Source organism: Gobio gobio (genome assembly GCF_949357685.1).
Source record: "Gobio gobio genome assembly, chromosome: 7".
NCBI classification, from domain to species: domain Eukaryota; kingdom Metazoa; phylum Chordata; class Actinopteri; order Cypriniformes; family Gobionidae; genus Gobio; species Gobio gobio.
In genome coordinates this window covers 5,688,977-5,716,347 of record NC_137103.1, presented here as the reverse complement: position 1 = coordinate 5,716,347, position 27,371 = coordinate 5,688,977, and the positions used below count along the sequence as shown (strand labels likewise).

General features: G+C 41.7%; 1 protein-coding gene across 1 annotated transcript in view; it reads right to left on the bottom strand.

The window, feature by feature from the left end:
* Positions 1-19,796: 19,796 nt before the first annotated feature.
* The window catches only part of LOC307128683 (E3 ubiquitin/ISG15 ligase TRIM25-like), a 50,467-nt gene continuing 42,892 nt past the window's right edge, over positions 19,797-27,371 (bottom strand). Inside the window, exons 10-12 of the mRNA XM_079820626.1 lie at positions 20,872-21,037; positions 20,683-20,718; positions 19,797-20,465 (exon numbers count right to left, since the gene is read on the bottom strand). Coding sequence (XP_079676752.1) covers positions 19,915-20,465; positions 20,683-20,718; positions 20,872-21,037 — 753 coding nt within the window. The 3' untranslated portion in view covers positions 19,797-19,914. The remainder of the gene's footprint in view (positions 20,466-20,682; positions 20,719-20,871; positions 21,038-27,371) is intronic.

Genomic DNA, 27,371 nt, shown 5'->3' with positions numbered 1-27,371 from the left:
ATTATTCTACACAGTGTGCAGTAGCAAAGGCCATTTCCGCTTGGAATCTGTGGAACCTCTCTGTCTTTCTGAGAATCAGAATGGCTTGTTGGTTTTAATAAAGACTCAGAGCAGTTATTTCTTGGGAAAAACGCACAGAACAAAAATAGGTGCGTCACACTTTACTGCTTGTTCAACCACATGTACAACTCTTCTTCTGTGAAAATACAAGAATAGCCAAAGTACGCTTAGAGCTCCACCTAGTGGTCATATAATGAAACTTAAATGAGGTATTCGCATAATGTGGCTTTATAACTTAAACAGCTTTAACTGAAATACACACAAGCTTAAAATAATTATTCTGGTAAGAGTGTATTTTTCCAACACTCCTTCTCACTCACAAACAGAATGATTAGTTAACTGGTTTCACTCCAGCCATCTGTCTCAGCTTCATGAACTTTTCTTCACTCAGTCCTTTAGTGAATATATCAGCAATCATATCTTCAGTGCTGCAGTATTTCAAGTCTATGAATCCACTTGCAATTTGCTCTCGAATGAAGTGGTACTTGATGTCAATGTGTTTGGCACGTCCATGAAATGTAGGGTTCTTTGCCATACAGATAGCAGACTGATTATCCTCAAACATCAATGTTGGACCTGTTTGGTTTACCTTTAGATCTGTCATCAACTGTCGCATCCATACAGCTTCTTGAGCTGCACTTGCCAATGCCATGTACTCAGCTTCAGCAGTAGAGAGAGCTACACATGTCTGTTTCTTGCTTCTCCAACTCACAGCTGCTCCGCTGATTTGAAACATGTATCCTGATACAGCTTTGCGATCATCTTGGTCTCCAGCCCAATCTGCATCTGAAAATCCAATGCATTCTTTTGGCTTGTCGTTGCTATACAGCAGACCTAGATTCAAAGTGCTGTTCAGGTACCTCATGATTCTTTTAACAGCAGTCCAATGATGCTTTGTGGGTTTAGCACAGAATCTTGCAACGTTATTCACAGCATAAGCAATGTCTGGTCTTGTTCTTGTTGATAAATAAAGCAGACTACCAACAGCAGATATTGTGTCGAATCGACTCCTTCTTTGTCATCAGTGTGTTTGATGAGCTTCGAGTTCATGTCTACTGGTGTGCTTACTGGCTTTGAATTTTCCATTCCGAATTTCTCCAACACATTTTTTGCATATGTTGTCTGACCCATCCAGATTTCTCCTGTTTCTGGTTTTTGGACAATTTTCACTCCAAGAAAATGAGTTAGCTCACCCATGTCCTTTATCTCAAAGTGTTTTGCAAGCATTTTCTTCACCTCCATCATCCGTTTATCATTTTGTCCAGCCAGGAGAATGTCATCAACATACACAGCAATAATGAACATCTCACCAGTTGCTGCAGTGTAAATGCAGGGATCAGCTGTAGTTTGTACAAAACCCATCTTCTTTAGCTGTTCATCTAGGACAATGTTCCAACATCTTGGTGATTGCTTCAGTCCATAGATGCTGCGATTTAGTTTGCACACTAGATGTTCCTTTCCTTTCACAACAAAACCTTCAGGCTGTTGCATGTACACTTCCTCCTTAAGTTCTCCATTCAGGAAAGCTGTCTTGACATCCATTTGATGCAGCTTTAGTCCATGCTGTACAGCCAGAGCAATTATTGTTCTGATTGACTCAAATCTGACTACTGGACTGAATGTTTCATCATAGTCTGATCCAAACTTTTGTGAAAAACCTTGTGCGACTAGACGTGCTTTGTGTCTCTCAAATGTTCCATCAGCATCAACCTTGACTTTGAACACCCATTTACTGCCCACTGCTTTTCGATCTTTTGGTAGTTCTATGAGGTTCCATACATTGTTTGCATACAGCGATTCCATCTCTTTCTCCATAGCTTCCTTCCATTTCACCTTGTCTGGACTGCTGAAAACATCCGCTACAGTTTTGGGTTCAGTTGTCTGGTTATTTGTGACTGTTACCCACTCTCCGTAATAGTCAGGTGGTTTTCTCACTCTTGTTGTTCTTTGGATCTCTTGTTGTGCCAAGTCATCACTGTAAGATTCTCTACAGTCAAACTCCACAAACTGTTTCACATTGTCTTCCTCGTTTGCATTAGGCTCCTTCTCAATTCCATGATCAGACTCATTGAATAGCACATCTCGACTGTAGAACACCTTTGTGAGTTTTGTATCATAGAGTCGATATCCTTTCGTTTCTGTTTCATAGCCCAGAAAGATACATTTCTTTGCTTTGGGATCGAGTTTCTTCCGTTCATCTTTGGGTACATGCGCATATACAGTACATCCAAATACACGTAGATGATCAACCTTTGGTTTCTCACCTGTCCAGGCTTCAAAAGGAGTCATTCCTTTCACTGATTTCGTTGGACTTCTGTTTCTTAGATACACAGCTGTTGACAGTGCTTCTGCCCAGAACTTTTGAGGTAGCTTTTCATCAGCTAACATTGATCTCACAGTCTCCATCAGTGTTTTGTTCATTCGTTCAGCTACTCCATTTTGCTCAGGTGTCTTCGGTACTGTGAACTCATGTCGGACTCCTTCCTTTTTCAGGAATTCTTGAAACTCAGACGAGGTATATTCTCCTCCATTATCTGTGCGTAAGACTTCAAGTTGTCTTCCAGTGGATTTTTCAGCCATGGCTTTCCATTCCAGAAACTTCTGAAAAACTTCATCTTTCCGCTTCAGAACATACACCCATACATAGTGAGTATTCTCATCAATGAATGTCAGGAAGTATTCAGCTCCACTCAAGGATTTTGCATTCATTTTTCCGCATACATCACTGTGCACTAAGCCAAGTGGTTCAACAGCTCTTTTGCGATCACTGACTGTGAACTTACTGCGATGATGCTTTCCTTCAGCACATGAATCACAAAAGTCAATGTCTTTTGATACATAAAAGTCAAAGCCATCAACTAGACACTCATTTAACAACTTCTTCAGATTGTGTACACCTAGATGACCATAACGTCGGTGCCAGGTTTGTTCCTTTGTCTCTTTATGCACATTCACATTTTCTGTTACATGTACTTGATCACTTTCTCTACAGTTCACATAATAGAGACTGCCTTCCTTTGTTGCAATAGCAATCAGCTTTTGATATACATCCGTGATGAAGCATCTGTTCTCTGTGAACTTGACCTTTTTTCCAGACTGAGCTACCTTGGACACACTCAGTAAGTTGTATGACAATTGTGGTACATACAAAGCATCATTCAGCTTGCATTCTTTTGTCTTACCATCAGTCAATGTCATTTTCAGCCGCACAACACCACGTCCTGTTGCTTCAACAGCGTAACCATCTCCAAGTGTTACTTCTTGTGAGGGTTCCAGGCTTTTAAACTCAACAAACTGTTTCTTGTCATTACACATGTGACAGGTTGCTCCTGAATCTACAATCCAGCTATCCATTCTTTCATCAGAACTTGTTGATAGTGCATGACTCACCATTAGTCCAACACTTTCACTATCTGAGTCGCTTTCTTGTCTTTTCACTTGTGCCTTGTTTGCTTTGTGTTTATAGCCCACCTTCTTACTCTCTCTGTTGAAGTCTGTGCTTGCAGCAGATTTGTTGAACTCTCTGCAGTTACGCTTGATATGTCCATACCTTTTGCAGTAGTGACATTTTGGGCCTTTTCCTTTCAAAAACTGTTTTCCAGCCAAAGCTTTGCAATAACCGTTCCATGACGACCTCCATTCTAGGTACATCCGCACTTGCTTCAAGAGCCGTGACTAACACGTTGAACGAATCGGGTAAACTGGCTAGCAGGTGCACCACACGATCTTCCTCATCGATATGATCTCTCACAACTGACAGTGCATCAAACGTTTCAGTCAACGCCTTGATGTGTTCTTGAACTGAGTCTCCATCTTTCAATTTCAACGAATACAGTTTACGCCTCAGTGCAAGCTTATTTGCCCATGTTCTCTTCTGAAACTGATCCTGCAACTTTTGCCACACAACAGTAGGATCTTCCGGCTCTCCAATCAAATAGAGCAATGACGGATCACTTTTAGCAGTAAAACTCGCTAACTTACTTGGATCAGATCGTGGAGCAGTCTCTGTACCATTTACCAAGTCCCATAGTCTGTCTCTCATCAATGCCATCCGACATTGCACTTTCCACGTAGGATAGTTTGATCCGTTCAATGGAACAATCGTCACCGTCTTGGACTCCGAGCTCATTTTTATTCCCTGTCACTCAATATCTTAAATAAACCTTTCAGCAGCTTCACTAGTGTTCAGGTTCTGGGCCCATAACCTCTTGGTTTTAATAAAGACTCAGAGCAGTTATTTCTTGGGAAAAACGCACAGAACAAAAATAGGTGCGTCACACTTTACTGCTTGTTCAACCACATGTACAACTCTTCTTCTGTGAAAATACAAGAATAGCCAAAGTACGCTTAGAGCTCCACCTAGTGGTCATATAATGAAACTTAAATGAGGTATTCGCATAATGTGGCTTTATAACTTAAACAGCTTTAACTGAAATACACACAAGCTTAAAATAATTATTCTGGTAAGAGTGTATTTTTCCAACATGGTTATCTATAATCAAGGGGGAAAAAAGTTATTCACATTTTAGCACACATTATAAATTGTATATAATATATAATTGCATTGCATATATAATTGCATTTAGACTTAAAAGATCTATCAGTAGCTCTTGAATTATTATTGTGTTCTTCACAAAACTTAATATACCTCAGGTGTCATGACTTCCATTGCATATGAAGGGCTTGAGAAATCAGTTTTTTTTCAATGCCAAAACACTGTATACCCTGTCAATGATTCCCTCAGTCTATGACAAACAACAAAATATTTAACTTATCAGTGTTTCAAAGAAATTCAGCATCTAAGAATCATTTCATTACATTCCAGTGGTGTAACATGAATCTACAAAAATAAGTAAAATTTGGTATGTTTTTTTGTACCTGTTCTTGATTAAAAATAGAGATCCGTAGGTTGCACAGATTTTTCAGTTTGGTGCATAATTTGGTGCTTATGTAAAAACATCCTGTGGGATTTTACAGCACCAGATGTGATGTCATTATGCAGTTTCTACAAAAGAAAAAAAGTTGTTTTACAGCACAATATTACTATCTATTAATGTTATATGTTAATCTTGATGTTAGTACATGTCTCGTATGTTTTTGTGCCAATTTATTTAACGGTTTTCATAACAATGACCACAATTTCTTCATCCTTCACTGCGTTGACCAAAAGCCCCTGTCTCCATGCTGTGTGTGTGCTGTAAAATAGACATATGCATTAAAAGTAGTTAAGTGAGCTTTTGCTTGTGTTATGGTTCTGTTGCTAACCTTTGAAAAGAATATGGCTGTTCTCGATCACATCCACAGCTGAAGGGTGTCTCTTTAAGAATTGCTATAGGGTTAATTCCAGCGCAATCTGTGTGTAACCATTTGTTGCACAGGTCACACTGGACCCACTGCATTAGTTTGATTTGTGGATGCAGGGTTCTTAAAACATAAACATTATCGTAATATCAAACCATCAAACTTAATCTACACCATAACTTGCAATTCATATGCTGTATTTTTGACTTGTTTCCTGTATTTTGGTAAACACAGGCTTTTATGTCCTGGGTCATGCAGCTGTTGACCTCAATTTCACTTTCCTCTCATTCAGTTGCAGTCGGAAAGTCCTGTCCAGTAGTACATATGAGTTTTAATAATCTCTTGTTTTTTTGTTTTTTCAAAATTTGTTCATATTTGCCTTACATCAGTTGTCACTTCTTTTAACATGCTTGTGGCATGGCAAACCCGTAGGTGTACCAGCTGACACATTTGAGCACCTCAGACGACATTGTCACATTTCTGGCTTCCGTTTCTGCTGCCTTAAAAAAAAAAAAGTTGTTTACAGCCCAAAACAACACACTTACATTGAAAACATTTTAATAGTGAAGACGGAAATAAACCTTACTGTGCAAACAAATACCCCGCAGTGCACACAATCTCGCTGAATCCACTGTTCTGGATTGCACAGTCCAGCCGTCCAGTGACCCATGTTTTTGGAAAGCCTCTCTTTAAAGATTTTAGATTAAAACAGAGCTCATCACGTCATGCATCTTTCACATTTTCAATAATTAATATAATGTGTTTAATGTTTATACTACACTGGTAAAGATAAGAAATGAATTACCTCAGAATGTCCATGTCATGATGTTCTATAGAATTGTAGAATCCTCATTGAATCTTGTTTCACAGGGACATCAAAAACCTGTAAAATTATCCCATGAGAAGTTATAGTCAGCATATAAAGGTATTCACGAGTTCACACTTACATATAATTTATGAAGAGTAATTTAAATGCGTATTTGGCGTGCTGTCCGGGGGGAGGGCTTCGAGCTCGGAATTTGGCCCGAACCCAGAGTACCCCCCAAAAATGCTAAAGCATAGGACAGCCACCTTGCTAAATGCCCCCCAAGAAGTGCCGAGCGTGGCGGGCTGGCATTCAGGAAAGGGCCTGGTTGCTTGACCGGTAAGCCCCTGAGGGCGGTTGTGGCGCATCGTGCCGGGGGAATTGCCTGCAAGAGAAAACGGGAAAAGAGAAACATGGGAGAGACAACAATATTAAAAATATTATTAAAACATTTCCTTGCTGCGTGGAAGCCTTCCACTCTGCGTGGAAACATCAACTCTTCGTACTACGTGGAAACTTTCCACTCTTTCATACTGCATGGAAACTTTACACTCTTTCATACTGCGTGAACTTTCCACTCTTTCGTACTGCGTGGAACTTCCACTCTTTCGTTCTGCGTGAAATTTCCACTCTTTCGTACTGCGTGAACTTTCCACTCTTTCATACTGCGTGAACTTTCCACTCTTTCGTACTGCGTGAACTTTCCACTCTTTCGTACTGTGTGAACTTTCCACTCTTTCGTACTGCGTTAACTTCCACTCTTTCGTGCTGCGTGGAAACTTCCACTCTTTCGTGCTGCGTGGAAACTTCCACTCTTTCGTGCTGCGTGGAAACTTCCACTCTTTCGTGCTGCGTGGAAACTTCCACTCTTTCGTGCTGCGTGAAAACTTTCCACTCTTTCGTACTGCGTGGAAACTTTCCACTCTTTCGTACTGCGTGGAACTTCCACTCTTTCGTACTGCGTGGAAACTTCCACTCTTTCGTGCTGCGTGGAAACTTCCACTCTTTCGTGCTGCGTGGAAACTTCCACTCTTTCGTACTGCGTGGAAACTTTCCACTCTTTCGTACTGCGTGGAACTTCCACTCTTTCGTACTGCGTGGAACTTCCACTCTTTCGTGCTGCGTGGAAACTTCCACTCTTTCGTGCTGCGTGGAAACTTCCACTCTTTCGTGCTGCGTGGAAACTTCCACTCTTTCGTGCTGCGTGGAAACTTCCACTCTTTCGTGCTGCGTGGAAACTTTCCAACTCTTTCAAGCTGTAAGGAACTTCCCGCTGTGCTGCGTCCATGGAAACTTTCCATTTCTTACTGGAACCTGAGAACATAAAGGAGAGAAATATGAGTGTTTGATCAGGAGATTCTCACTGTGGACTAGTCAATAAGGGTTTGGTGGGCTTTTTTGAAGTGGAACCGATTGGTCCTGATATAGCTTTGGAAAGCGTCGGAGGACCATCTCCCGAGAGCTTGAATCTGCTGTTGGGAGAGGACTTTTGGAGCTGCTGAGGTTGCTGCCCCAATACGGAAGGAGTTGCTTGAAAAGTTCTTTGCTGGGACCCCTGATGGTTGGAGAACGGATTTGAGGTGTTTCTGGAACCAAAAGCGTGTCACAGGTTTGTTAGATTCATCTGAAACTGGGCTTCCAGGGGAGAACTTCTCCATTTAAATTAAGCCAGAACTGACTGGTCAGTCATCTCGCCTTTATTTATAGCGCTTTTTTTTTTTTTTTTTTTTTTTTTTACGATGCCGATTGGTTCAAAGCAGCTTCACAGTGTTAAACAGGAAAATAATGCAGAATTTGATTCTGACTGATATGATTAGATTGGCGATGAGAGGTTGAAAATGTAGATGAAATCCAAGCATCTAAGGAAACCAGAAAAGGCTAGGAGGACATGGCGTTGAGTGTTCGGGTGGTATTGAGGGGCTGGTAGTCTGTGCGGAGGGTGTCAATACCTTTGAGGATACCAGCGTTATAGGTTGTCTAGTGTCGGGACGGGTGGGCTGGGATCTTTGAATCCCTTTGATCACAGAGAGGTCGGTGAATTGTTTATCTCGGAATCGCCGTACATCAATTTTGGAAAACTGGATGCAGCTCAAGTAACCTTTGATGTATTAAGGTAGAAAATAAATTAGGTGATTGAAAGGAGAGAAATTGGGGAACGGTATGTTTATAAGAGAAGTGAAATGCTTTAAACATCTCCAGGCCGTCATGTAGGATTGAGGTTTCTGGGAAAGAACATCACTACTTTGGCAGTGGAGAAAATTAGCCAGAGAAACTGAGCTCCTGTGAGAGCAGAAGAGACAGCACTGCTGTAGTAGTGGAGAAAATTAGCCGGAGAAACTGAGCTCCTGTGAGAGCAGAGAGAACGGCACTGCTGTAGTAGGAGAAAATTAGCCAGAGAAACGAAGGTCCTGTGGGAGGCGAGGGAACAGCACTGCTGTGGCAGTGGAGAAATTAGCCAGAGAAACTGAGCTCCTGTGGGAGCAGAGGGAACAGCACTGCTGTAGTAGGAGAAAATTAGCCAGAGAAACAAAGCTCCTGTGGGAGCCGAGGGAACAGCACTGCTGTAGTAGGAGAAAATTAGCCAGAGAAACAAAGCTCCTGTGTGAGCAGAGGGAACAGCACTGCTGTAGTAGGAGAAAATTAGCCAGAGAAACTGAGCTCCTGTGGGAGCAGAGGGAACAGCACTGCTGTAGTAGGAGAAAATTAGCCAGAGAAGCAAAGCTCCTGTGGGAACAGAGGGAACAGCACTGCTGTAGTAGGAGAAAATTAGCCAGAGAAGCAAAGCTCCTGTGGGAGCAGAGGGAACAGCACTGCTGTAGTAGGAGAAAATTAGTTAGAAAAACAAAGCTCCTGTGGGAGCAGAGGGAACAGCACTGCTGTAGTAGGAGAAAATTAGCCAGAGAAACAAAGCTCCTGTGGGAGCAGAGGGAACAGCACTGCTGTAGTAGGAGAAAATTAGCCAGAGAAACAAAGCTCCTGTGGGAGCAGAGGGAACAGCACTGCTGTAGTAGGAGAAAATTAGCTAGAGAAACAAAGCTCCTGTGGGAGCAGAGGGAACAGCACTGCTGTAGTAGGAGAAAATTAGCCAGAGAAACAAAGCTCCTGTGGGAGCAGAGGGAACAGCACTGCTGTAGTAGGAGAAAATTAGCCAGAGAAACAAAGCTCCTGTGGGAGCAGAGGGAACAACACTGCTGTAGTAGGAGAAAATTAGCCAGAGAAACAAAGCTCCTGTGGGAGCAGAGGGAACAGCACTGCTGTAGTAGGAGAAAATTAGCCAGAGAAACGAAGCTCCTGTGGGAGCAGAGGGAACAGCACTGCTGTAGTAGGAGAAAATTAGCCAGAGAAACAAAGCTCCTGTGGGAGCCGAGGGAACAACACTGCTGTAGTAGGAGAAAATTAGCCAGAGAAACAAAGCTCCTGTGGGAGCAGAGGGAACAACACTGCTGTAGTAGGAGAAAATTAGCCAGAGAAACAAAGCTCCTGTGGGAGCAGAGGGAACAGCACTGCTGTAGTAGGAGAAAATTAGCCAGAGAAACGAAGCTCCTGTGGGAGCAGAGGGAACAGCACTGCTGTAGTAGGAGAAAATTAGCCAGAGAAACAAAGCTCCTGTGGGAGCCGAGGGAACAGCACTGCTGTAGTAGGAGAAAATTAGCCAGAGAAACGAAGCTCCTGTGGGAGCAGAGGGAACAGCACTGCTGTAGTAGGAGAAAATTAGTTAGAAAAACAAAGCTCCTGTGGGAGCCGAGGGAACAGCACTGCTGTAGTAGGAGAAAATTAGTTAGAAAAACAAAGCTCCTGTGGGAGCAGAGGGAACAGCACTGCTGTAGTAGGAGAAAATTAGTTAGAAAAACAAAGCTCCTGTGGGAGCTGAGGGAACAGCACTGCTGTAGTAGGAGAAAATTAGCCAGAGAAACAAAGCTCCTGTGGGAGCAGAGGGAACAGCACTGCTGTAGTAGGAGAAAATTAGCCAGAGAAGCAAAGCTCCTGTGGGAGCAGAGGGAACAGCACTGCTGTAGTAGGAGAAAATTAGCCAGAGAAACGAAGCTCCTGTGGGAGCTGAGGGAACAACACTGCTGTAGTAGGAGAAAATTAGCCAGAGAAGCAAAGCTCCTGTGGGAGCAGAGGGAACAGCACTGCTGTAGTAGGAGAAAATTAGCCAGAGAAACGAAGCTCCTGTGGGAGCAGAGGGAACAGCACTGCTGTAGTAGGAGAAAATTAGTTAGAAAAACAAAGCTCCTGTGGGAGCAGAGGGAACAGCACTGCTGTAGTAGGAGAAAATTAGTTAGAAAAACAAAGCTCCTGTGGGAGCTGAGGGAACAGCACTGCTGTAGTAGGAGAAAATTAGCCAGAGAAACAAAAGCTCCTGTGGGAGCAGAGGGAACAGCACTGCTGTAGTAGGAGAAAATTAGCCAGAGAAACAAAAGCTCCTGTGGGAGAAAAAGGAGAAAAAATTAGACGGACAAATGGAGAAACACATTGTGTAACCGAATGGACTCTTATTTTGAAGTGTTTATGTCTTATTATTGCAGGATGCTCATTCAAAATCATATGAAACATATAAAACAACAACAACAACCTTTATTTCTATAGCACGTTAAAAACAACATAAGTTGACCAAAGTGCTTTACTCTCTCAACAGTATTAATAAAACATTGACAAAACGCCCCGATATAAACACACAAAACACAAACACACATCTCAAACTCCCAGTCCTTATGGGCAGTTGTAAGCAAGAGAGAAGAGATGTGTTTTCGACACAGATTTAAAACATCCTAAGGATTCACAAGATCTGATATGCAGAGGGAGGCTATTCCAGAGGCATGGCGCAGCCACAGAGAAAATACAGTCTTACAACTGTATACATCATTTCTTTACTGTGATTTATATCATATGTTGTCATTGTTGATATGAATTCGCTTTGCATAAATGTATGCTATTCATTGATTGTGAAATGCTCTGAACTGAAGCATTCTGAAGCTTTGTTCAAGCCAGTAGAAACGCACAACGGTGCCACATTCAGAAACGTGATCGCTCACATTAATTCAATGAAATCATAGCCTTTGAATTTTTTTCTGTTTCATAATTATATATATATATATATATGATGGTATAACACTCATTGATACGCTTGTTATACAATAGCCTGCCCTACTATAAGGTATTGATGTTACATACATTTAAGAAAGCGTGTGCTCCCAAATACATTGTTCAGTTCGCACACATCTATTTATAGTCACAAATGCTAGTATGGTCGCACTGTGTTGAGCCCTGTGAGCTTATGTGAGCGTCAAGTTGAGAAGTATTGAATCAAGGCGGTGATTTATCAGCTGATTCCAACTAGTAGCTGATTGTTTGGCATAATATGCCCTGTTGCATTGACAGCATTTTAGTGATTTAGCCTCACAATACGTTCGCTCGCTTTACCAGCAGTAAGTAGATTGATCGTTCATCACCACGGCGACCGCGTGCGCGTACATGATGAACGCATTTCTCCTGTGCGAAAAGTATCTGTCTGTACTGTAGTACACAGAGGCGGAAAGATCGCAAGAAAAGTAAAAGAGCTGTAATACTTTATCTTAAGACAGGAACTGTTGTAGTTCTCCCTATTCCAAGTCTGCTGTGTGCACTCCTTTACACTGTCCGAGCACTGCTCTCGCGGTTGGCTCGTGAATTCTGATGGAAGCGGCCGAAAGGGGTTTTTAGATAGCTTATACATTTTTAATGAAAATATTTTAGTATTGTAGAGTTGCTTCGAGCCATGCAGACAGCGTGGGCGGGCGGGGCGAACTGCCGGAAATGCCCTCCATGCTGGAAAACTGTCAATGAATGGAGGTAAGACTGCTGCGTGTATATATACCTCTATTGTTGATTAGCTGAGTGCTCTCCACCTGTGTCAATTATCTGAACGTGCTCCTCCCGAACCTTGTTCATAAAACATCATATGTTACAGCACTAATCAGTTCCCTGCAGACCTTACCCAGAGTATAAAGTGGTTTCCTAGTTCTGGTGTGTCACCCCAACGATTCTTGGGAGCAGGATCTTTTCAGCATTCTACAGGGGAAACACACACACGTTATATGGATATATATGTATGTATATATGATATATGTGAAACGCTTCTATTGTTATACATGTAAAGTATACCTGAGGAATTTGCACAAGTGACCTTGAAATGGCTTTGTTTTGGGTCCACTCTCTGTACCACAAAATGTACACATCCGTGTTCAAGGCAACAACCTGCACATGAAGTGAACTGAAATTAATTATACTACATTTTTAACATCCACAGAGCAATATGACTTCTCATGAGGCAATTACATATCTACAAAGACAATTGAATAGCCAGTTACTTATATTTGGAGTTTCTGACGACAGTTCACAGCCTTTAAATAATCAAACAGACTTAAGTATACAGAAAATGAAATGAGTGTAGTATGAATTTAGTGCTTATATTATGTGAATTGTGTGCAGTGTCTTGATAATAAATATTTGTAAATTAAACATAAGAACATTGAAAGCACACTTACATTGTCACTTAACCAAGGCAGGGTCTTGTTTGGGCCTTCGTCTAAAAGAGAAGAGGGGCAAACACTTCTCAGGTCTGCAATATATAGTGTTGCATACGGCGAAAATCTGTGTATTATTTCTCTCTCTCTCCTCCAGGAAATGTAAAGTTGTTTCAGCTTGTCCTAAAAAACAGAACCCATTCATTACATGTTAATGAAGCTGAAAATATTACAGGTGTTGTTTTGGTTACTATGAACTATTCCTTGGAAGTGTAACACATACAAAAGTCAGTCTGTACCTTATTTTGTTCACTTATAGGAAACAACGACACAGTGAAACTCCCCAGATCTTTCTCAACTTTGTCTGCTTCTGCTGGCGTGTCAGACTTCACGGATTTTCTTCTGTACATCTCTGCAATAATATAACATAGTATTGAGACAAAACGAAAAGTTTATGTTAAAAACATTTGTAGTTCTACATTAACTTTTATTTAATGAACTACATTACCTTTGTCTGTTTCCTCATCCACACCTATTAATAGGTGTCCATGTCGCCCTAGGTGCACATCTGCATTGGACATTTTTTTAATGTCCTCCAAGAATTTAGTGTTGATCCGCTGGTTGTGCAGATGGAAATTCAGCCGCAAGGCGAGCATGTAGTGAATGTCCTTCAACTGGCAGAGGAAGTACCTGCTGGTTGAAAGCTCTCTATTAATTTGCTCTGCTGAAGCTGAGTTAACAATAGAGGCAAGATCTATATAATTAATGAATTATTAATATAATAATAATATAATAATTAATATCATTTTTATATGTATTAATATTAATATTTAGTCCACTATTGTCACAGGGTGTTTTGGTGTTGGTTCATGTTCATTGTTCTTGGTTATGTTTTTAGTTTATCATGTTCATGTTGTGTTTGAGTGTCATGTTCACAGTCTTGTCATGCACTTCCTGGTTTTGTCATGTGATTCCCATGCCCTCATGTGTTGTGTCATGTCATTGGCTAATTGTCTCATCACTGTTCACAGGTGTCACTTGTCTTTAGTCTGTGTATTTAAGCCCTCATGTTTGCTGTGTGTCCTTGTCTGTTATTGAATGTTGTAACCCGCTGTTAGTGAGTTTCGTTATAGTTAATGCCAAGTCCTTGTTTTATGTTTTGATTTATGTTAAGATTTATGTTTATATTTTGGAATAAAACTGCACTTGGGTTCTTCAACTTGCCTTCAGTGGAATACGTTACAGAATAACAGACCGCCAACAATGGACCCAGCAGTTGCCCTCCTACGCCTTCGTCAAGGCCATCAGAAAACTGATGATTATATGCTCGAAAAATGCAAGTATCACTATTACAAATTAAGATCACCCCAGAATGAATTGCATTGCTAGCCCACTAAAACACTTACAATAATGACAAATGCTGACCAATACACAACAAACTTTTTTTTTAACTGAAAATTATATTGTTTTAGTAAAACAAGCAAAATGCAACTTGTTGTCATATGACATAGCGATGCATGAATACACACTAGAACAAATGCAGCCGATGTGAATACCAATTTTCAGTCAAGCAATGAATAAATGCATGAGTTAATAAAATATTTTATTCACTGACAACAATAGGAAACATGAATTAATGAGTAAAAGAATGAATAAAAGTAAAGATCACAAATGAATAAGTCACCAACACATGAAACAAAGCTTTATTCAAACGTATTGTTCTAACAAACCATCACACATTTACAGGCGGTGAAGCCCACATCTGCTTCCATCTCAACACAGCTGTGCTTCTGTGGCTTTATATTGATGAAGCAGTTGACCACCGTGAACACCTTCACCTGTCCCAGCCGTCCATCATGTCCTCCAGAACCCCACAACCCTGAAGCAAGAGTGAGAACATGTGCGGGACAATCTCTGACTGCTGATGTGTCTGCTCCAAACATCCCTGTGCCTGCTCTCCATCAGCATGACTACTGAAAACGCTTTATTCATGTTGTCAGCATCCCATTTCTTGCCATATTTAATGTAATATTTGTACAAATACATGCTATTTGTATTGTAGCTTTATGACTTTTGTGGTGTAGTGGGCTAAACACTGAACTGATAAGCAGAAGGTTTCCTTGAGCAAGGCTCATCCACAGGAGCTCTGCAGCAAATGCACAGACATCAAGAATCAGAAAAGTGCTGAAATAACTGTTTGAAATTAAAATAAAATACAACTTATGATTTAAATTGATGTTTTGTTCATTTCTGTAGTATACTCAAAGCCTTTGATGACAGCCTTCCTTCATCACCCTCTCTCCAGTCTCCACCAGATAAACACACACACACACACACACACACACACACACACACACACACGTGCTCTTCTGCCCCTGTAACATCAGACAACATTCACGTTACCTGGATCTTAAACAACACCTTGATAAAAGCATACACGTTTGTGTGCTCAATACTACATTTAAATGTTGAGGTAGTTGCTGATGTGTTAATGTTCCTCAATTCATCAACAGTACTAATGGACAAATAAAAAATATAACTTATGTTTAGTTACTTTATGTAGATCTATTAACATTACTGACGTTCATGTAAAGTAAGCAGTGTTGACCACAGGGAACTCTACATTATAGCACACACACATCACTCTGATCAGATGTCTATTTCATGCTGTGATGTCATCTGCAATACTTATCGAAAATGTCCCTGTCAAATGTTAAACGCACATTTAGGAAACGTCTATATTGCATATGGTTAAGAGTGCATTCACACCTTTTCTTTAAACAAACGTTTATCGGGTTCTTGTACACAGTTAAAGTAATGCTTTCAAGAAAACGATGATTAACAAATCTTCAGAAGTATGTGTGCTTAATGAAGCACGACTGGTGCGTCAGCTATATGAAAATGACATTTTATTTAATATCTTTAATATATCAATATTTAATATATATTAATCACCAACAGTTTCCTCGTCGGTTGTTAAATATGTGAAATTTAAATACAATTAACAGCGGTTCAGTTTGTTGTACTTACACTTGAAAACAGCTGCGTCTCCGTCCTCCGACATGTTCGTAAATGATGATTCCCCCATGGCCTCATGGGATATTAAAGTGTCCATCGGATGCACACTTCAGTATCTGGGCGGACGCAGTAGGCCATCCGGGGATTTCTCGCCTATACTGTTTTATAAATACTGAGGTTTCGGACATACTACTCCATTCACGTACTGTTTTCTCCTACTATATTGTAGGGATGGGCGATATCTTATCGTTTGCGATATACCGGTAAAAATTCTCCCCACGATAAGAATTTGTCTTCCCGCGATAATAACGATAAAGCCTAGTTGATGGCGCGACCCATCCGCACAGTGCCGCCGCTGGCCGTCTTGATGCCCTAAGCGTTATTACTTTATAATGGCCGGGTGGCTGCGTTCGTCACTTTGTACAGCTGAACGGGGGTTGGAGAGAGAATTTTCTTGTGGTGCCCCCCCGCAGCACTTGGTGTCCTACGCGCAGCGCGTGATGGGACGGCACTGAATCCGCATCTCACGTGCAGAGCGAAAACAACTATGGTGGAAGCTGCGGAAGAGTTCATAGCTAAACGAGGGACTACCTGAGGGCAATCTGAACCATACAGATGTATTTTCACTCGCTGAGCATTTGGACTGAGCGCTTAAGAGATTCGCTCTTTCTCAATCGATCGGTAAAGCACACTATTTCTGTTCAACTCAATGAATGCGCAGTGTATTTGACACACATTAAACTCTAGTGTGAGGCGCGCGACTGAGAGCGCTCAGTGTATAATAATGGCGTTTATTTGGAATTATTCAGCCTTTCATGAACAGGAAGAAACGAATGCACAAACGGGAATCTCATTGGCTGGCGAGCACCTACTGTGTTTTGATTTCAGCAAATCAGTTTGAATGAGCGCTGACAACATGATTAATATTCATGAACCCAGAAGCTCATTATTCCTTAGTCCAGTTTATTTTTATTAGTAGAAGAATTCGTGGTATTATTAACTCAAATTACTGAAGTTCTATCATTAAATCATTATTTTCAACTTTTATGTAATCTGAAGACATTTTTGGGATAATTACTTTAGCTGTTTCTGCTATTTTTACCACTGTTTGCACCATGAGTGTATGAATAAATACAGAATCGGTTTACATTTAAAACTTGTCATTGATTTTTAATTATTATTGTTTGTATTGTGATGTTTTTCAGCACAGTTGCACTATTTAAACATTACCTGCACTTTTACAGAAGACAATTATATCTGCAACTTTTCCATTTCTGAAAAGGCTGGTGTGGAATTCTACAAAAAAAAAAAAAAAAAAAAAAAATTATATATATATATATATATATATATATATATATATATATATATATATATATATATATATATATATATATATATATATATAAATAATATATTATGTATTATAGGAGCCTATTTGATGACAGGTACGTTTTACTAGATCATTGTTTGTTTTTCTGAGTCTCTCAAGAATGCATGCAGCTCTCACTTGAATCCAAAAACATGGGGAATGATACTACATTTATCGTCATTGATATCGTTATCGCAATAAATACTAGAAAATATCGGGATAATTTTTTTGTCCATATCGCCCATCCCTACTATATAGTAGGTATGTAGGCATATTCGAGTGCAACAGTAGTATACGCACATCTGAATCTCGCGAGAATTAGTTCATCCGCCCGGTAATTCTCGCCTACTCTTTTATAAATAATGAAGATTCGGACATACTATTCGCTCGCCTACTGCTTTTTACATACTATATAGTAGGGAAGTATGCGGTTTCGAACACAGCCCTTGTTTTATGTTTTGATTTATGTTAAGATTTATGTTTATATTTTGGAATAAAACTGCACTTGGGTTCTTCAACTTGCCTTCAGTGGAATACGTTACAACTCTCAACAGTTTTATAATATATTGTTGCCTCTATTTGGGTTTTAAATAAAAAAAATAAAAACAGCATGTTGTAATCAGGTACTTTTTTTTTATTGACATTGTAGCAAAAATGACAGTGCTCACAACAGTTGTAGCTATAATACATAAACTAATAACATCAACACTGAACATGATATTTAATAAAGACCAAGTTCCAGTAAAATATCTTTACAGTCCTCTATGTGTCTTTATGTCCTTCGTTATATGTGTATTCTGAGTGGCAGTTATTCTCTGCAGATGATGAGGTTATGGGTCTTGACAGCAAACTACAATTGAGTTTAGAGTTACAGTTTGTCTGTACATTAGATTATCTAAAACAATTATGTTTACGCAGGCCAAATAATGAACCTTATGTGAGCCCTTTAACGTGTTAAAAGGAAAAAGTGACAAAGTCATGGGATAGCTTTAATGTTTTTGTGACTGGGTATGTTTAGGCAAAAAGTAATCATTTAAAAAAATCTAACATTATGGATCATAAATTCAATTTCTCTGTTACTTGCTTTGTAGAGAAGAGAAGGAATCCTTATTAAAAAGTCGCTCACATTTTTAAACTAAAAAGAGAAAAGGACATGATTGTTAGAAAACCAGTAACAATGTTTAAAGTTAAAATGTATAGTCATTTTCAGAAATAAATCATTTACCTGTCGAGAGTGTATTGACAGTCTGCTTAGGTGTAATAGCATGTGCAAAACTCAAGGCAGTGAGAAAGATTCATGTTATTGCGGGATCCTTCATGTTTTCATAGGCATTTTTTCTGCATCTACACTACATAAATCGTAAAATCTTCACAACCAGCGACAGTACCCATACAAATTAGAACAATATTCTTGGAAAGGGAGGCAACAGCGGCTGTGCTGAAATGAGCCCAAGCGTCAGTAAGCACCCATGATCATGATCACGCTCATTTGACTGCTGTCAATTCATTCTCAATCGTGCTTCCGCCATCTTTATTAATGACGTAATGGTCTCTGATTGGTCAGGTCACCCGAAGTGTGTATCTTTTCAGGAAGTGCAGTTCTCCTAGAGGGCGCTGTGTTATACACACTTTAGTGGGAGGGCATACACACTTTAGTACACAAATCACTTAAAACTAATTTTTTGGGACAAGTGAGATTTTAAGCCCAGACACCATTTTAGAGCAAGCTGAATGCCACTATATGGTCAAACAAATGAGGACCATGGGCGTCGGAACCATTGTATGTGTGCGGGACAAGACCCGCCCACTTTTTACGATCAATGATATTGCACTCACTCACTTTTATCATCTCTAATATTCAGCACATGTCTGTTTACCTAACCCTAATCGATAAACACTTATTATTAAACACGTTAGACGCTTTATTTCCACTTTTCTAATATTTTCTTCATTTTTATTGAAAATAAATGCCTTTCCGATCTGATATGTGATGGGAAAAGGGAGAAGATTGAGCTCGGCGAAAGGCGGACTCGAACCGCGGGTCGATTTGTGTCAAAACTAGATGCTGTGCATCTTACCCCTACACTACTGCCGCTCTCACTGATATGGCGATTTACGTAATTTTGTCTTTCCGAACTATACGTTTAGCTAGCAGAGCGGTATATTTGTACTTAATGTAATTGGCATCTACTCCAGTAAAAAAATTCTGAGGACCCACCCACATTTTTTTGCTTCCAACACCCATGATGGCGACATACAAAATATCCCCAATTTTTTAGGTGGTCCTCAGTTTACTGGTGTGTATCCTGGTGAATGTACCCAAAAGTGATATAAGTAAGTACACACACACACACACACACACACACACACACACACACACACACACACACACACACACACACACACACACACACACACACATCAGAGATAATGAGACAATATAGTTATTGAGTTTAGTGAGTATATTATATCAGCTTCAAGCTCATCTCTTACTCAACCACACCGGCTCTAACAGAAGCTCAGCTATAGTATTAATGGCTAACACTTTATTTTACAGTGTCCTTGTTATATATTTGACATATTTTATATTTACCATAATAATAACAACAGTTTAGGATGCATAATTACATGGAACTAACCCTCAACCAAACCCTAATCCTACCCGAACCCTATAGTAAGAACATGTTGTTAATGAATAATAAATATATATAATTACACTGTAACAACGACACCTTCAAATAAAGTGTGACCTATTAATGTCATGAAGAGAAAGTCAGAGACATCTCAGTGTTTATGATTTATCATGCAGCTCAAAGCATTATGGGTAGAATCTCTCTACAGTCTATTCTGATTCATCAACACAGTTTCACTGATGATCCAGAACAAACAATAAACCCAGGATAGAGTGTGTGTGTGAATGTGGTCTGGACTGTGTGTATGAGGCTCATTGTGTCAGAGACGCTGTAGAAGGACAGAGTTCCTGCACTGTGATCCACATACACTCCTATTCTACCTCTGATGGACTTTACAGGGAGTTCAGTCTGTATGTTATTGTGTCTGAATGAGTAACTGGAGGAAGAGCAGATCAAACTCCAGGACTGATCATTAGATCCAAACGCACACTCATTACCCGATCCCTTCCTGCTGATGCTCTTATATGACACTGATATATACACATATCCACCACTCCACTCAATCTCCCAGTAACAGCGTCCACACACACTCTCTCCACACACACTCTCTCCACACACACTCTCTCCACACAACACCTGAGGCCACACATCAAATCTGTCTGGATGATCAGGATACGGCTGGACTGGGTAAGTGTTAGTAATCTCTCTGTTCCTCTCAGACAGACGGAGGCGTTTATTCGCTGTGTTCATATCCAGAGTCAGCGGACGGGAATCTGACGGAGATAAAACAGAATCAGGGATGATGAATCTGTCTGATCTTTTAATGGAGCTGAACTCTTCATGTTCAATATATCAGCAGTGTCTCAGTACAGTTTACCAGAGATCACATGATCAACTCTAAAACTCTTCTGTCATGTTTTCTTTCTCCTTCTCCAGGAAGAACATGAACACACTCAGTGAGTTTTTCTGCTTGTTTTCTCAGTGACTTACATTGTAGGAAGTCGTTCCTGGTCCTGGGAACAATGACTGTGGAAATCAACAGACATGAAGAGTGAGATTATCATGTCAAGAGAAAATGATCCCTGCATCCGTTCCTAAGACATTTCTAATATGATCTTCTACATGATATGAGATGATGGAGGATGATTTCTGAGAGCAGATGAATCTCCAGGACTTTACCTCTGTCAGAGATCTTCTTCTTCTTCAGCTCCTCTTTGCAGAAATCCTCCAGTTTGTCTCTCAGCTGACGGACAGATTCTCTCACGCCATCAAAAGAGGAGAGAGAACTGAAGGGATTGTCATTGACGTCTGTAGATTCAGGAGGAGCTGAGAGAGACTGGAAACTCTACAGAAAACAGAAATCAAAGCTCATCACCTCCACACTTCAGCCAATAACCTGCACTACTGTCAGATTTGAGCGGCTCTTGTTGATCTTTAGTGACTCTCCTCAATCCAGCACTTTCACAGCATCAGCTTCATTCTTCTCATATTCATTATATCTCATTAGAGCTACAAGTGCTAGCGTTTGACACTTACACTATATGTGACGTTTCTAATCAAACATCTGCACACTATATGTGACAGATCAAGGTTGACAATCTATTGAATAATAATCGGCTACTGTTGCATTATTGAAAGTGAAGGAGCAATACTGTTGTATTATTAAAGGAAATATTATAACATTTCTCATTTTATTCTAATCATTGTCCATTTATTGTTGGTTGAATGCGTCGCGTGTCTAGAGATTGTCATTATTTAAAAGCACAGAGTGAAAACAGAGCGAGGTTTTTTATTAGTGATCGGGCAGCGAGTGATGAGGAGAGAGAAACGACAAACTAGAATCTCAATAGAAAGGAAACCAGACAATCAATTTACTATAAATGAGTTCAGATCTGGATCCTGTTAGGATTTGGGGAAAATATCAAATTACGATTATTCTTGTTAAAATTGCGATTTAAAAAGTGTAATTATATATAAATTAGGGCTGTCAAAAGATTAATCTCATCCAAAATAAAAGTTTGTGTTTACATAATATATGTGTGTGTGTACTCTGTTAATTATTGTTTATATATAAAAACACACAAGCATGTATATATTTAAGAAAAAAATATTATTTTTTATATATAAAACATTTATATTTATATATATTATACATTATATAAATGTATATACAGTATAAACATGCAAATATTTCTTAAATATATACATGAATGTGTGTGTATTTATATATAAATAATAATTAACAGAGTACACACACATATATTATGTAAACACAAACTTTTATTTTGGATGCGATTAATCGAGATTAATCTTTTGACAGCCCTAATATATATATATATATATATATATATATATATATATAACATTTTGTGCATATATATGACTAATAATAATTATTATATAATCGGATATCGGTTTTGTAATATCAGATTTACTGATAAACGGTAAGATTTTGAGAATTGCACGCAGGATCGCCATTACAGCGCATCTGAGGCGAGACGAGACAAAGTAAAGTATACTTGCCTGCTTGGCTGTAATTAGTAAACTTTATTTAACATAAGTCATTAATACACAAATTATATGTTACATAAATGCCTGAAATCTAGCTAGTTTATTCAGGATTTGACGGATTATTTTACATGCCTCCGTGAGCTCATCTCTCTTAGAGTGAATAATCTGTCAAGTCCTGTCCAAATACAGATGCAACTTTGCATGAATTCAATAATACAGCCATGAATGAGCACATGTTGGAAATAAAAGCGCTGAATTTAATTCTCTCTCTGTTGTCTATGCTCATCATTAGTCTCGTGAAGTCGTCTGTATTTCAGGTTGATGCTCAGGAAATGCTCCACGGCCACCGCATTTAACTTTTACAAGATTCACTTGTTTAAAACACTGTAATTAATTATATAAACATTTACTTAACCAATAATTCGCTAATAAACATCGAAGTAAACAACTAATTATTTATTATCTCCGCGAACGATCGTAGTTTGAGTAGTTCTGTGTAAATGCATAGATAAACATCAGTTTGTCAGCAGATATTTCATAATCTAGAACGACAAAAACATTAATAATTCTGATATAACTTAACATTGTCACATGGTGTTTTGGTGTTGGTTCATGTTCATTGTTCCTTGTTCATGTTTTAGTTTATCATGTTCTTGCTTTGTTTTAGGCTGCGTTCGAAACCGCATACTCATTGAGTAGGTACTCATTTTCAATAAGTACTTACTTAACGAGCTCTAAAAGAGTAGGTACTATATTGCCTGATCTCGTTAAGTATGAATGCGAGCCTCACTTTATGCGCCATGTTGACGTTATCATGTGACCTACAACGTTATCTCAAGCGCAACGACTTGAAAGACGAGTGACAGGTTTAATTAATCGATCTATAAATATCTTAATATTGATTAAACTTGCTAATTTTGTGGTCTTGTTGAAGAAACAGCTGCCCATTTATTTTGTGATATTAACCCATCTGACCCAGTTTTAGCCTTACCAAAACCGTGATCTCTTGAATATGTTGTTCATTTCTTTATTTTATATGCAAAAAATTTCATCCACAAGCAAAATTGGCCTAAATCTCGTTTATATTTTCCTTTTTTTTATTCCATTATGATGAATTATTCAAAGATATCTAACCTTATTATTGTTTTTTTTTCTTTGTATATAATGTATGCAAACCCATGATATTTGTTTTGTTTTATCATTATGATTGTTAAAGATACAACCATGTAATTATAAAATAAAAGATATGAGTGACAGGTGCAGTAACAGCTCAAAGCATCAGTAACTCCACAGCCTGACCTGTGCGGTTTCCCTCAGTGTCTGCACAGAGACGTCTTTCAGCTGCTCGAAGATCTCGCCTTTGGAGAAAACGGCTCGGGTTATGTATATAACCCTTGTTCCCTGAGAAAGGGAACGAGCACTGCATCGGTAACGACGAATTTGGAGACACTCCCTAAGCAACAGCGCGTCTGAAGTATGAATGAAATCAGGCCAATCCTGACTGGTGTTGCGTCATGACGTAACTATGACGGCGTACCCGGAAGGTACATATAGGGCAGCCCAGGCATAGTAATGGCAGTTATCGCGATGAAGCATGCGCTCCAGGCCTGCCGAGGTGTGGCGACGAGATGCAGTGCTCGTTCCCTTTCTCAGGGAACAAGGGTTATATACATAACCCGAGCCGTTCCCTTTCGAGGGAACTCCCACTGCATCGGTAACGACGAATTTGGGGAACGAGTACCCACTAGGCCACACCGATGGTAGCACCAGTCCTAGTGTGAAGCCGGAAACCGGGCACAGCTAGGACTGGAGTACCCTAGCACCGGGCGTCGCAGGGAGGTGCAGACTATAAAACCTAATAAAGGTGTGTGGAGTAGCCCATCCGGCCGCCTCGCAAATGTCCTGCAAGGGGACCCCAGAAAGGAGGGCCACCGAAGAGGCCATGCCCCTGGTGGAATGTGCCCTCACGGCCATAGGTGAAAGCAGGTTGCGCACCTGATTGGCCGTGGCTATTGCCTGGACAATCCAGTTACTAATAGTCTGGGTTGACGCAGGCAGCCCCTTCTTAGATGAACCAAAACACACTAATAGCTGCTCAGCTTCCTCCACTGCGCAGACTTCTCCACATATAATTTAAGGGCTCTGACCGGGCAGAGCAGGTGAAGCCTCCCTTCTTCCGCCGTCACGTGAGGCGGAGGATGAAATGCCTGAAGAACCAAAGGCCTGACCACGTTTGATGGCACCTTGGGCACATATCCGGCCCTAGGGTGTAAGATGGCCTTCACTTCGCCAGGGGCAAACTCCAGGCAAGTCGGCGTAAGCGCCAAGGCCTGAAGGTCCCCCACCCTCCTCAGAGAAGTGATGGCTAAGAGAAAGGCCATCTTAAGGGTCAAGCTCTTTGGGTCTGCTGACTCTAGTGGCTCGAAGGGGGCCTCAGCCAATCCCTCGAGAACCACTGCCAGGTCCCAGGTTGGGACTCTGGACCGAGCCGCAGGCCTCATCCTCCGAGCCCCACGGAGGAACCGTACAACCAACTGGTGCCTACCCAAAGGCCCATCACCCAACGGTGTGTGGAAAGCCCCAATGGCAGCCACGTACACCTTGAGTGTGGACGGGGTAAGCCCTGCAGAGAAACGATCTTGGAGGAACTCCAGCACTGAAGCCACTGGGCAGTTAACTGGGTCCACCTCACGCTCTCTACACCAAGTGGAAAACACATTCCACTTGAGGCTGTACAGTCTCCTTGTAGATGGAGCCCTGGAACTGAGTAAGGTCTCGATCACATCGGCCGGCAGGCCAGCCTCTAGGTATCTGGCCCCCTCAGGGGCCAGACCCAAAGGTTCCATAACTCGGGCCGGGGGTGAAATATCGTGCCCCCTGCCTGAGACAGGAGATCCCTCCTCAGAGGAATCTCCCAGGGTTGACCTGCCAGCAGAGATATGATGTCCGAGAACCAAACCCGAGTCGGCCAACGTGGCGCCACCAGAAGCAGGTTGGCGCCTTGTCGACGGACCCGCTCCAGGACTCCCGGGAGCAGAGCGATCGGGGGAAATGCATACAGACGTAGCCTCGGCCATGTCTGCACCATGGCATCCAGCCCCAGAGGGGCCGGATGCGTGAGAGAAAACCACAGTGGAAAGTGGGTCGTCTCTCGAGACGCGAATAAATCCACTTCCACTGGGCCAAATCTCTCGCACATGGCCTCCACCACCTCCGGGTGGAGTCGCCATTCCCCGGGCCTCAGCCCCTGCCTCGACAGGATGTCTGCTCCCTGATTTTGGACCCCCGGGACATACATTGCCCTGATGGACAACAGTTTCCCTTGGGACCACAGGAGGATGTGATGCGCCAGTCTGCATAGAGGGCGCGACCTCAACCCCCTGATGCCGTGCCCCAACCAGTGAGGGAGGCGTCTGTTGAAACGGATTTTCCGGCAACAGGACGCTCCCAACACTGGCACCTGGGACAGAAACCAAGGTTTCTTCCATATGACTAGGGAACGAAGGCCACTGCGCGTTACCCTGATCATACAGAATGGATTTCCCCTTAAGGAAAGCCACCTGGTTTACTTCGTATAGGGCATGGTGGCCGCGGAGGCCCGGGAAAAAGCTCTTCAGAGCTTTGTAGACCGCCAGCATTTCCAGGCAAAAGATGTGCCAGGAGAAATGCCGGGTCTCCCACAGACCTCTCGCAAGGCGGCCGCCATGACCCCGTCCCAGCCAGTGAGGGAGGCGTCTGTTGAAACGGATTCCCGGCAACAGGACGCTCCCAACACTGGCACCTGGGACAGAAACCAAGGCTACTTCCATTTGACTAGGGAACGAAGGCCACTGCGCGTTACCCTGATCATACAGAATAGATTTCCCCTTAAGGAAAGCCACCTGGTTTACTTCCGTATCAGGACATGGTGGCCGCGGAGGTCCGGGAAAAAGCTCCTCAGAGCTTTGTAGACCGCCAGCATTTCCAGGCAATAGATGTGCCAGGAGAAATGCCGGGTCTCCCACAGACCTCTCGCAAGCGGCTGCCATGACCACGTCCCAGCCAGTGAGGGAGGCGTCTGTTGAAACGGAATCCCGGCAACAGGACGCTCCTAACACTGGCCCTTGGGACAGAAACCAAGGTTCTTCCATATGACTAGGGAACGAAGGCATCTGCGCATTACCCTGATCATACAGAATGGTTTTCCCCTCGAGGAAAACCCCTTGATTCCCAGCCATCACTGTAAGGATCTCATGCAGCAGGCCAAGAGATATTCTGTTGGACACAGCCGCAATGAGCCCCAGCAGTCCTTAAACTGCTTCACAGTGATGCTGTGGCCTAGCTTCCTTCTAGAGACCACCGCCCGTATGGACTCGATACGTGCGGGAGACAATTGTGCCCCCAACGTAGAGAATCCCATACGACTCCCAGGAACACAGTTCTCTGAGAAGGCGTCAACACGCTACTGCGTGTAGAGTCTCAAAGGGCTAGGCCGCCTGGAAGAACCCGATATTGGTACGCTTTGCCCCCAAAGCGAACCTCAGGAACTTCCTGTGGCACAGAAGGATGGATACAGGGAAGTATGCGTCCTCTTCAGACCCATCGTGACAGACCAGTCCTCAGACTGGATCTGAATCACAATGGAGGAATTGCTAAGCATCTTGAATCTGAATCTCCTCAGAGAACGATTCAAGTACCTCAGGTCTAAAGTTGGACACAACTCGCCATCCCTCTTAGGAACTATGAAGTACCGGCATTAGAATCCGGACTTCCTGTCTGCCAGAGGGACCCGTTCTATGGCCTCCTTGGCTAACAGGGCTGTACTTCTTGTTCCATAACCCGAACCTGCCCTGGGCCGACCACAGTCCGGACCACCCCGTTGAACTTCGGGGGAGGAGAACCGAACTGAAGCCTGTAACCCAGCTCTACAGTCTGCAGGACCCACGTAGACACACTCGGAAGGCATGACCATGCGCCGAGATAATCTACTAAGGGAACCAGCCTCTCGAGGCTGGCCTCGGGTGTCAACCGAAACTCATTCCCGACCCCCTGAAGCGGCTAACCGGCAGGGAGCAGTCGAGAACGTTTTTCGGTTGGCGCACACGTTCGCTGCCCAGTCGCAAGTCCTACTGGAGGCGACGACGGCGGCGTGCGTGCGCGGGAAATCAGTGAGGCCCGAAGCGTCTTTG